The following is a 12,814-nucleotide window of genomic DNA, read 5'->3' on the forward strand; positions in this document are numbered from 1 at the left end:
CCGTTTTCAGTACGTGATGAGGGATGACGTGATTGAGAGCTGCCCTGCAGAGGACTTGCGGATGCTGGTAAATGAGAAGCTCAACATGAGCTGGCAATACATACTCACAGCCCAGGAGGCCAACCATATCCAGGGCTGCATCGGAAGAAGCGTGGCCAGTGTGTCGAGGGAAGTGATTCTACCCCTCTGTTCCTCCCCTGTGACACCTCATCTGGCGTACTGTGTCCAGTTCTGGAATCCTCTGCGTAAGATGGATATGGAGCTGTTGGAACGGGTCCATAGGAGGGCTACAAGGATGATCCGAGGGCTAGAGCACCTTCCATATGAGGACGGGCTGAGAGAGTTGGGGTTGTTCAGCCTGGAGAAGAGAAGGCTCCAAGGAAATCTTACAGCGACCTTCCAGTACCTAAAAGGAGCCTACAGGAAAGCTGGAGAGGGACTACTCATAAAGGCTTGTGGTGATAGGATGAGGGGGAGCAGGTATAAACTGAAGAAGGGCAGATTTAGACTAGACATTAGGAAGAATTTCTTCACCCTGAGAGTGGTGAGGCCCTGGCACAGGTTGCCAAGGGAAGTTGTGGCTGCCCCATCCCTGGAGGTGTCCAAGGCCAGGTTGAATGGGGCCTTGAGTATCCTGACCTACTGGGAGGTGTCCCTGCCCATGGCAGAGGGGTTGGAACTAGATGATCTTTAAAGTCCCTTCCAACCTTAACTATTCTATCATTCTATGATTCTAAGTATTTATTTTGCTTACATGTTATAGTGAAAGGCTATGTGACTTCTTAACCTTCTGTTACTCATTGAGTCTGATTCTCTTCAGTTATTGACTTTAGTGATTTTATCTGTACTGGTGTTATTCTGAAATGGAAAGCAATTTGTGCCCCCTAACAGTTTAACATCTGTGATCTAATCCTAAATTGCTCATGTACCCAAGCTCAGCAATGAGTTTGTATGGATAATGAATTGTAGGAACAGGTCCTTGAACATTTGCTAGTACATCCAAATGAAGGGGGAAGGGAATTTGTAATTCAGAGCAAATATAGCAATGGTCTGATATTTACTCAGACTGGGTAAAATGCAAATACCTTTCAGTAAAGTAGAGATACATATCTGAAGAGAGAGTGCGAGAGATGTATGTGTTCATTCAGGGCTGAAATGCAGAAGTTTACTAAAATGGTAAATATGCACAACTTCGTGGATTTAAAAAATGACGTATTATCTAAAGAAGTAATAATATAATAGGAGGAAACTGGATGTAGTCTGATCGTCAACAATATAAATCTCATTCTTTTCTGTCCTTCAGCATCCTTTTATCCTCTAACTATCTCTAGCCGTCATCCTTTGGATTCTTGTTCTGTGTTTGTACCATACTTCTTTGATTCACTTTTTGTCTTCTACTTGCCACTATCCCCGCAATTATATCCTTCAGTTGTCCTTGAAAGCCTTGATCTAGGGATGGTGTTATTTAATGCAGGCTATGTATAGGAATAGAAAATAGAGTGAATAGTTACAATGCTATTGGGTATTAATAGAAGAACTGAGGGCGATAAGTTATTTTCTTTTTTAACTACACTTGGCAATATCTTCTAAATTTTTCCTTTACTTTTGGTTACATGAGAGGAACTGCTTTTTTTTGTCTTTTAATGCAACTGTGTCCTCTTGTTTGGAGAATTTTGAGTTGGTTTTCTTCTTTTAAATTCTTATTACTACTTTTGTAGTAGGCAAGCTGACAACTGGAAAAGATTATTCCATTTATATGTCTTCACGTGTTTCTGCAATTCAAAATGTGACCCTTCAGAGCATGCTGTTGGATGACACTTGCCCAGCAACTGAGATTGCAGGTCAGCTACACAGGGAGTCTGCTGTGGTTCCTGTCCGAGGGCGTCTGTGGATTGCTCAAGCAAAAAATTGTCCCTGACATGCCAGATACCTGTCTGCTCTGTGTAGGTCACTGAAGACAAGGGTGCTGCAGCCATGTGCGTTCCTTAGTCATTATCTCCTACAGTGGATGGTGGATGCAGTGGCTGAGATTCCTGCTCCAGTCCAGGGCTGGGGCTGGGGCTTGAGGTAGGAGTTAGCAAGGGGCCGTGAGCTCCCAGATGCTTGCCTGGCATAATAAGCGCTGCTGGATGTAAAGTTTAGTGAATTAGACAGTAGGAAATACACCTGATTAATTTGATTTTGTTTGAAAAAAAATCTCAGTATAAAGATAATAAATCTGACTTAATTGCATACAATCAAGTCAAAACAATTCTGAGGCAAACTGAAACTTGGCTCTTCACTTTACCCCATCAGTGGACATTTCGGTGCTCTCTCCACATTGCAGGTGTTTCAGCGGATCACCAGAAAGGCCCAAGTTGACTTAGATAGAGGAGAGATTTGGAGTTATCTTTGACTTTTATGGACCTTTTTTATTAAAATGCTTAGAGCTGTAAATGTAGAAATAAGAAACTCATTTATCTTGACAAAAGTGCTGCCATAAACTATTCAGTACTCATAAAATAACCTTTTAAATTATTGTTTCTGCTGGTATCGATAAATTCATACAAAGTGCTTAAAGGTCAGGCATTGCCAGAAAAATGTCTTTTCAGCTTGTTAATTAAAGGTTTGTAAGAATGTGCACCAGCTTGCTCTTTGGACAAATTGGACAAAAAGGAAGGATATAAAAAAAATGGCCCACATGGATGAAAATGATAGTGTGGAAGTAGTGAGTCTTTGATTCACCAAGCTCACTATGGCAAGCGTGGGCGGTTTGTGAGTGAAAGTAGGTAGCACTGTTAGCAGGAGGAAATAAAAGTTTATTTCCCTTTGAGGGGAGGAGGTATCTTAATTACTCACCTCTTGCAGCCCATGTGCTAGAGCTGAGGACCCAGCTGGAACTGAAATATTAAGATGAGTGTGAGCAATATTTGTCCTGTTACCAGCTTGAGCCATAGGGGGTTGTCTAGTTCTCATTGCCTGACCAAGAATATCAGATAAGGACATTTACTTTTTTATTTGTCAGGAAAGTGGGTTTATCTGTTCATTTATTTGCCACTTAAAATGGAGCAAAGCAGTGCTCTAAGATGCACTGAAAAATGTACCCAGAGCCAACCTGGCCAACCACCCATTCTAGCACCTGCATGTCCTCCATCGCAGAGACCGCAACTGCAATTCCCTCTGTTTTGTACTCCACTGTTTTCACCCATCATCATGGAGACATCCTGGTTTGATCATTAAAATCTGACCTAAAAATTAGATGACTCAGATGTGACTATACATCGACAGATGAGATGAGGTTAATCACTCACATGGATGAGACACTGGAAGCAAGAAGTCTGGCTTACATTTTCACCTGCACAACTGTCTAGCCCTGACAATACTATTTTACTTCTACATCTTGATTTTTTTCATTTCTACAATGGATTCAATAATACTGACCTAGGTGAAGTACCCTGAGATAACATAAAATGTGTTACAGAACAAGTACAGAGGTGTCTGTCATTGAATTGTGCTGATACTGTTGAACTATTTACTGCCCAAGCTGGGAAACAATAACAGAATAATGTAAATACTGAAAAGTAAAATAGATTTTTAGATATCTCTGTGCCTGAACATATTATAGTACTATTATTAATGTGAGATTAAAGTTTTGAATTTTCCCTTGGCTATATGATTTTTATACTGAGGTTCTTTCCTTGAATATTAAGTAACTGATCTTTACTATAAAAACATTTGTAAACAGGAGACTGTGTCTTTGTCACTGAAAATTTCATAACCTGAGAATGCAATAATTTGGTTTTGTTCTCTTGAGAACTCTACAAAACTCCTACTTCAGGAAAACAAATATGACAATTTTTTTAAGAGTGCAAGTGACAGAACTAATGATAGTTCATTTCTCTGATACCCACAGACAATAGATCCTGGGTTTATCTTCAAGTGAAGCTAAGAGAACAGTGCAGAGTCATTTTGTGGCATTTCTTGTTTCTTCTCTCATTCTCATTCCTTTTGACTCAGTGATTCTGTGTTTTGAAATGTAAAAGGGAATTTGCCCAGCAATGTGCCCAGAAGCTGAGACGAGCTCCTTCCTCGTTGGACAGAGTCTTTCTGTTCTAGACAGGGTTTGTTTGTTGTTGTTTTTTTTTTTTCCTTGTGATTGGTATTTGAAGTAGTACAAGAAAAGACATTTGTTACTCAGACGTGGAGGTTTTGTGCATCCTACCAGTTGATAACTGTATCTTATCTAACTTCTGAGTAATTTGATTCTTATCTTTACAGTCAATTCCCAATTTCACTCACTGTCAGCACTTTGGATTTTAATACATGGTATTCTGCTGGCCAGTTTGAAAATCCTTGCAAATCCACTTGTATCTGTAGAAACCAAAGTATCAGAATGTGTATTTTCAAGGTCAGAGGTGGCATAAATAAAAATGCTAAGAAGTGTAGTCACGCTTTGAGCATGACCTTCCAAAAGGAAGAAGGTCCTGTTTTAACTTTCTGTAAAGGGTATACGTGCAACCCAGAAGAAGTTGTGGTGATCCTGGTGTTCCCAGGGAAAATGCAGGCTTCACGGCATCATGAAAAATATCTCGTTCTGTTTATAAACACTGTTGACCTGGAGGGAAAATGTAGATCGTACTTACAATAAGCTTTCATTTCCTTTAGTTTGAGTTGGAAAGTTCATTCTGGTATTCACCCTGAAAAGCAAAATAACTGGGCAGAATTAATTTTATTTCATGGTGGTATAAATCAGGAAGTTGTGTTAAGTCTAATAAGTGGCAATAGCAGCAGGTGGTAGCTCAAGTTCTACTTCTCTCCAGACTGCAGGAATTCATCATGTTGTCCTTCCCAATGTGTAAGACTGGGATATGGTAGACAGGGCAAAGAAATAAGTAATTCCTTTTTTTTTTAAAGTATCTTTCCCATTGTTTTTAGTCTATGTGTCACCCTGTAGGGATAACTGAGGTGGATATACCCTTCTGTTCCTCACTCTGCTGCCAATACCTTTACTTCTGGAGAAAGGTATAACTTACTTGCTCTGGCAGCCCTGGTTGTAAGTGCTGCTTTTTCTCTACACACACTGCCACACCCCTTGTCTCAGGACAGAATTTTAATGGAGTACATTTTTTCATGGATAATCCAGGGTACTGATAATCTAAGAGTACTCAGGAAAAATTGTCTTGAATTTTTGTAACTGTGCAGCTCTCTTTATTGTTTAACTCAGGCAAGTCTTATGCAAATTTTCATCTTCGTTGAATATGTAACGTCACACCCCCAAATGTCTCCAAGAGGAGTTAAAAATATAAACGCTGTAGGACATGTTTATTAAAAATATTCTGCATGAAGATACATGGTAGTCTTATAAAACGCTCTAGTTAGAATGAAATAGACTATTTTACCACTCTGTTGTTGAGGTCTAAGGCGACTATATCAGCATGGACCTGACGCAGTTTTACTTTCTTTCACCTGATTACATTATAGTTTCCTTTCTATTGGCAAATTTCATTACCACATAGGGGTAATATTAGCATATTTTATCTTACTGGCTGTGATCTGATACTTGTGTTTTGAAGGGAGTTAAATTTAGAGAAATTTAGAAGAATCTATTTTTCTTTCCTTATTAGCTATTTCTAGCAGCCTGATAAGTTTTTGTGATCAGTGAGTAAGTGTCTCTTGCTGTTATAATGACAATCATCTGCTTGCTTATATTGCCGTGTCATCCCAACGGCAATTAAGAAACGTTAGATAGAAGTTATACAACCTTGCCTTAAGAATATTAGCCAGTTAACCAAAATACTAACTGTGATCAGCAATGACAAAACAGAAGAGGTTGAAGTGGAAAAGTTAGCTATGTTTTTTAGACCTGTGGCCCAATCTTAAATTTATAAGCTATCTGTCCTTTTTAATGGAGAAAATAGGGTACAAGTTATTTAGAAAATCTTAGATTCACTATTTTTGGAGCCTCTGTGGGTGCGGCTTGAAAAAAGAGGTGTCATTCAGAACATCTGTAACAGAACACATACATTTACATCTATGGATATCTGTATCACTACAGAAAGAAAAGTCAGCAAAGGACTGGTGCTAAACAAAGTGCAGCAAGATGGGGGCGAAACTTGTGTGTACTTAACTCTGTATTACAGCAACATAATTTACTTGCTCTTGGTGTCCAACACAATTAGTAAGGGATAAAGATAATACTAATTTAACTAGTAACACTTCTCCATCTACAGTGTAAACTTTATGTAGAATGCATAATGTATTTGCTCACAGAAGGAGCTACCTCTAATATCTTGTACTGAGGAACATTGAAAGGCATTTAAAGAATAATGCAATCATCAGGCACCACTAACTTGGGTTCACAAAAGGAAAGTCCTGTTTAACTGATTTGATATGTACCTAGTGGATGAAGGGAAAGTGATGAATGTTATTTTCTGGATTTCAATAAGGTTTTTGATACCATCCCTCACAGCATCCTTCTAGACAAGTTGTCCAGTTGTGAGGTGAGCGGGTTCACAGTGTGCTGGGTGAAGAACTGCCTGAAGGGGAGTGCTCAAAGAGTTGTAATGAATGAAGATTTAACTGTCTGGTGACCAGTCATGAGCAGTGTTCCTCAAGGTTCAATTCTAGGGCCAGTCCTGTTCAATATAGTTATCAACAATTTGGGTGCAGGAGTTAAATGTACCATTAGCAGGTTTTCTGATGATGCCAAACTAGGAGGTGCTGTTTGCTCTCTTGAGGGATGGGAGGCCTTGCAGAGGGATCTAGATAGATTGTACTATTGGACTATGATTATAACAAGTTGAAATACCAGATTCTTCACCTAGGAATTGAGTAATGCTGGGCACAGGCATAGATTTGGAGAGGAGTGGCTGGAGAGCAGCCCTGCAGAAAGAGATCTGGGGATGCTGGTTGACAGAAGGCTCAATATGAGTTAGCAATTTGTCCTGGCAGCTGAGAGGGCAAACTGCATCCTAGGATGCATCAAACATGGCATAACCAGCCATCAAAGGAGGTGATTATTCCACTGTATTCAACATTGGTGTGGCCTCACCTTGAGTACTGTATGCAGTTCTGTTCCCCACAACTGAAGAAGGTTGAGGTCCAGAGGAGGGCAACAAAGCTGGTGGAAGAGCTGGGAGGAATGTCCTATGAGGAGCTGCTAAGAGCTTTGGGCTTGTCTAGTCTGAAGAAAAGGAGGCTGAGGGGTTGACCCCATGGCTCTCTACAGCTTCCTGAGTAGGGAAAGTAGAGGATACTAATCTCTTCTCCCTGGCATCCAGTGGTAAGACAAGTGGGAATGATTCAAAGCTGCACCAGGGGAGGTTTAGACTGGACAACAGGTTATATTTTTCTACTTAGAGGGTGGTCAAATACTGAAACAGGCTTCCTAGAGAGGTGGTAGTTGTCCCAAACCTGTCAGTGTTTGAGAGGCATTTGGGCAATGCCATTAAGAATATTCTTTAACTTTTGGTTAGCCCTTAATTGGTCAGGCAGTTGGACCAGATGATCATTGCAGGTCCTTTCCAATGGAAATATTCCAGTCTAGTCTAGTCTAGCCTATCTTAAACTTCGAATGAATTTGTTATGCAACTAAGAGAAGGATGAGTAGAGAAGATAAATGTGGATAGTAATAGCAGCTGCGTTGAGCCAAATGGATGTTATCTTAGCTGAATGTTATGTTACAGTGTGTTGTGGTAGATTTATAGGTAGCTTTCAGTTTTAATAATTCAGTATTTACTATTTACTAAGACACAATGAACTTCTCTTGTGACCCTGGATAGCATGAAATGAGTCGTCTTTCCGCTGCACATTTTGAAGTTTCAATGTGGTGCATTTCTCCTTTCTTCAGATCTCTTTTGAAAACAAGCTGGTGCCTAGACAGCCTTCAGCCATGGCAGCACACTTGTTTTTTCTTTGTATACAAAATCTTCACAACAATGAGATGTATCCTTTACACTCACGATTACTAAATGCTCTAAGGAGACAATACGCTTTAGTTAACGCTGTCTTGTAGCCAAGGTTAAAGAGAAGGAAGTCTCTGACTCTTAAGGCAGAAGAGAGAGAGCTTCAAATCGACTGGTTATACCCTTCCTTCCTAAGTCAGGAAGAGACAAACAAAGAGCTGGAAGGGCGAACCGCTGGGTCAGGCAGATTCTATCTGAGGAAGCTGTGCAAGTGTTTTAAGCTGTGTTCAACTGTTTTTCTTCCAACAGACTTTGGGAACTATCACTGCAGTGCCCATTAAGGTTCCTCAGGTCAGCTCCTTGCAGAGGTTGGCAGGACAAGGACCAGCAGTGCTACCTCAGGTAAAAAATACACTTCCAAAGGGAGAGTGGGGGGTGAATGGGTCATTTCATGTGTATTCTACTCTATTCCTGTCTGGTGCCCGGGCCTGGGTAGGTCAGCACACTCATTTTGCTGAATAAAGACTCATCTTCAGTGAGTTGAACAGAAAAGTTGTGATTTTCTCCGATTTCTGAAAAAAAGATAAATCAATTTTCTTCTGGGAGCATACTGTTAGTACAATGAAAAGCTATAAAAATCTTGTAGATTCATTGTAGAAGAACAAAGTATCTGTGTTGAAATGTGAATTTATGCTTTATAAAATGAATCACAAATCACAGAAGGGAAAATCTGTAATTCTGTAATTAAAAGAAGTGATGGAAGTATTAATTTTCTGTTAAAGATTTAGCCTCATACATTCCTTTACTAGCTTAGTTGCCTTATCCCTATATAACCCAGTATAAAGTTTTAGCAACTAACCCAGGTGCCAGACTGGGGCAAGATTGTCTGGGTAGGAGCGAAACAAGACTTACAGTCACAGGTTTTTAAAATGTTTTCAAGCTGTGGGGGTTTTTTTTCTGGATATCCATCACTGTTTCCTTACCCATACACTTTATTCCCCTTTTCAGCCCTCTTTCTCAAGAATTTTTTATGTCACTTTCAACATCTGTTTTGCTGCTGTTCTATGATTTGTTATTTAGATTCATAATTTTAAAGTATAAATATGTTTCTCCCTGTGTGGCCTTTAGAGGTCTATTTCTTATATATGAACACTTTTCTAGCATTGAAGTCAATATTGGGTCTTCCTATTATTCCTTAATTTTTTTCCTAATGTTTTCTTAGTGGCAGAATCTTGTAGAAGATCTATGAGCTAAATCTGCCTGAAGGAAGAAGTATTTCCAAGATAAAGTTCTTAAGTTCTCTCTTTAAATTACATTTTATGGAAGGCAAAGTTATGAACTAAAGGAAGGTTATAGTTTTCTTATCAAGTTCAATATGTTGCTTTTCTGTTGTTCTTACAGCATAATAACACATTGATTTCTGCAATTTTGGGGTGTCAGAGATGAGCAGGTTGTTCCTGAAAATAGATGAGGTTCAAAAGGAGCTGAAAGACCTGTAACAGGGGTCTAAATGGTCATTAATTTTATGTTTCAGCAATGATGGTGGCATTGCAAGTGCTGCACTTAGGGAGGCATCAATGTTCCATGCTTTTGTTAAGTAGAAAAATTTTTGTTCAGTGTTAGATTCAGTTTTGAAGAATTGGAAGAAGTGGCAGAAGCTGATTCCTCAACTTTTTGAAAAGAACACATATCCTTTCTGTCTGTCTGTTTAGCTCATGGGCATATTTTTGTTTGTAGTTCACTTTATTTCACTCCTTTCCTAGCACACCCTTCACTTTCAGACCTGTTTATACAATCATACGTAATACTACTGAAACATCAACTTGTCCTCAGCAGCCCTAAGCCACAGTTCACTAAATTTTCTGTTTCATATAGATAGCATGGGAAATAACCACATAGCAGTCTCATTGCTGTCAAAACTAAAAACGAGGCAGCTATATGTAAGACCACATTATCATAAGGATGTCTTGTGTTCTTTTTTCTGGCTTTTTCACAGGCCAATACCTCCTTCTTCAGCAACAGCCTGCTCCATTTAGAGGCCATGTCCTCCTTTGCAGTTCATCATGGTCTATATGTTCTTCCCCAACTTAAAGCTTACAGAGAAGTTTAAATTTTCCACATTGTTTCCTGGGGGGGAATTCCCTCCACCCATTGAAGTTTTCTGCTTGATATCTTAAGAGAGATCAAGTTTTCATCTACGAGTGGAACATTTGGCTTCTAACTAGTCTTCAAAGTATATTTAATATAGCCATAAATCAGAGTGATATAAAGCTGTCGTTCCCCAGATACAGCTGTATACAGGTGATCTGGGAGGTGACTGTAAGTGAGCTGCAACACTACAGCACTGTGAAAGCTTTCCTTTGTAAGAACTGTAGGTGAGCGCATAGTCATCTCTGGCAAATTTTGAGGGTCAGTCGGAATCTGTGGTCCAGGAGAACTGTAAACTTCAGATGGAAATTTGAAAATGCCAGGAAGGAAGGCCATGTAATACCATGAAGTTATTATGGTGAAGAACACCTCTTCCCTCATCTCCCTCATAGCTCTGAGAAAATGAGTACCAACCTAAAAATTATTTTGTAAATTAGGGGACACAGTATTTTCCAGAAGGAGCTGCAGAATGTGAAGAATTAAATCCTGTCACAGTCCATGTCGTCTCAGCTATTATGCATCGGACTTGGTTACAGAGCAGGCTGCCTACTAATCTCCTTTTGTCACCCCTGGGTGATATGCACGGCTCCTGTGCCTTGCTTTGAGCTAGTGACACAATCCTACTGTTCTAGGACTAACTTTCTGAGAGGCAGTTTTCCCACCATCTCCCAGCCATACTAACAAGCAGGGTCCAATGAGTTTGGCATCTACTGAAACCTTTACTGCCTATGTAGCAGCAAATTGGAGGCATGTTTTTTTCAAAACAAAACAATATTCATCACTCCTCTACTAAGAAGTCCATAGTATTTCACACAAAGAATTAAAGCAGTGTAATGTTTGTACTCGTGAATGTAAGCTATAGCTGAATCTTGTTCTGCAAGGTATTGTACCTTCCCTGACCTCTTCTCTGTGAAGTTTTGCTGTGATAGTGAATTGTGTAGAACCCTAATAGCAATGAAACCGCAGTAGCAAAGGCTTCAGTAAGCCCACCTGCATGCCTGCCTATTTACTGGAGTAGCTAAGTTTAGGTGTGGTTTGTGCCAGTGTGGTGGCAGGTGCAGTGGCAATCACCTAAGGTGGCTTCATCAGATCTGTACATGCTGCTGCCTGTCTTTTTGTCCATGGAGGGGAGAAAGGCCTACATGGATCCTTTTTGGGATCCCTACCATGTTAGGAGCCTGCTTCACTGAATGACCTGAGTAGGAAGGGATCATCAAGTCCAACTCCTACTTGCTCTGGGTCACCCTCTGGAAGTGGCTTCACTCTTAGCCAGACAGATTGAATTTCTTTTTCAGGTGCACGTGGATAAGTGGGATTAATCCAGGTCAGTGTCTACCTTCTTGACAGCACACCAATTGCTACCTGACATTTCTCCTTTTGGTCAGTCGTATCATCTCTTCAAGATTTCAGACTCTCTTTAGATTTAGATTTAGGCATGAGCAGAATAAATGTTGCCAGTCTGGCTGGAAAGAAGCAGAGGACTCCTCCAGTTAGGGGCCCCTCACCACACCTGAAGGAGTTTTGTGGTTTTGGTGCTTTTGTTTCTCCTCATCTAGACAGGCTGTTTTGATTTACCTCTATGCAGTCAAGCAGGAAAATACCATATAAGTAAACTGAGGCAATTAACAATACTTACATAAAATAATGCATATAGCTCTCTCTTTTCCCACATTTGTACAGATACTTGTCATTTGTTTTGTTCGTTTGAATGGGTTTATGATATGACCCCCTGGGAACTCTTCCATATGGGGAGTGAAGTTTCAAAATCTGCACACTCACAAATGGCAGCAAAATCCCATCACTTAGTGCAGAACTGCTATTAAATGGTGAGCAAACAAACATTAATTACAATTTCATTGCACAATACAAACAATATTTCCTTAGGTATTCATTATTTGCCAGAACAAGCCTCTCTGGCAGACCTTTTTTCTTTTCTTTTTTCTTTCTTTTTTTTTTTTTTTTGAATATGAAGTTATTTTTGCTTTCATCAAATAAATACAATTTCTTATGAGCTGTGTTGTTTGGGAAGTTAATTCCCATTAGTTTTTCTCTTCTTACTTTGGCCTTGGAGGTTTCCAGCTGGGTGAGATATTTTGAAACTGCAGACTCTCCGTTGCTCTCTGAGAAGGAAATCCTGGAGGTCATCTACTCAAACACATGGATGATGCACTCTCTTACTCTTGAGCTGTTCTTCTGCTTCATGGCCCTCATCAACTGTAAAGGAGGGAGTGGCCTTATGTCAGGTTGGGGCTCCAATTACCAGCTGCAGTGCAGCCAGTCTGTCTATTTTGAACTGGTTTACATGAAAACTTAATTCACTGAAGCCACCGGAAGGCACGTGGGAAATCTTAATTTTTGTTCTTCAAATGGAAGATTTTATATGAAAGGGTGAAGATATTAAAACAAACGTCTCACTTCGTTGTCAGTAATTTGCACCCAATCCAATTCTTGTTTAAATAAACAGAGAGACTGTGATGATTTGAATAGCAGTTAAATGAGATTATAATGCTATTTCCCTGACCTATTTTTCCAGTCCTGGTTGAAGGTAGGGCTTGGGATGGCTTTGCTCATGACGCTTCTGATTAGAGTAGAGCAGAGAGCCATGCAGCAGATGCTTGCACTGGAGCTATTGCACGGGTTAGTGGTGAAAAGGAACAAGTTGCAGAACCACTTTAGACCTAACTTGCTCATTTTCCAGTTGACGCTAGCCAGATCTGCTCTCAAGTGCTGCTTATTTTTTATCTTCTGGAGTGATACTACTATGCATAATTCAGTAAGGTCTG

At 39.9% G+C, this 12,814-nt stretch overlaps 1 protein-coding gene across 1 annotated transcript in view; it reads left to right on the plus strand.

The window, feature by feature from the left end:
- The window catches only part of PHF21B (PHD finger protein 21B), a 174,888-nt gene that overhangs the window by 123,276 nt on the left and 38,798 nt on the right, over positions 1-12,814 (plus strand). Inside the window, exon 5 of the mRNA XM_069851299.1 lies at positions 8,193-8,285. Within this exon, the coding sequence (XP_069707400.1) occupies positions 8,193-8,285 (93 nt within the window). The remainder of the gene's footprint in view (positions 1-8,192; positions 8,286-12,814) is intronic.

The sequence above is a fragment of the Phaenicophaeus curvirostris genome, chromosome 1 (assembly GCF_032191515.1).
Source record: "Phaenicophaeus curvirostris isolate KB17595 chromosome 1, BPBGC_Pcur_1.0, whole genome shotgun sequence".
Taxonomy (NCBI): Eukaryota; Metazoa; Chordata; class Aves; order Cuculiformes; family Cuculidae; genus Phaenicophaeus; species Phaenicophaeus curvirostris.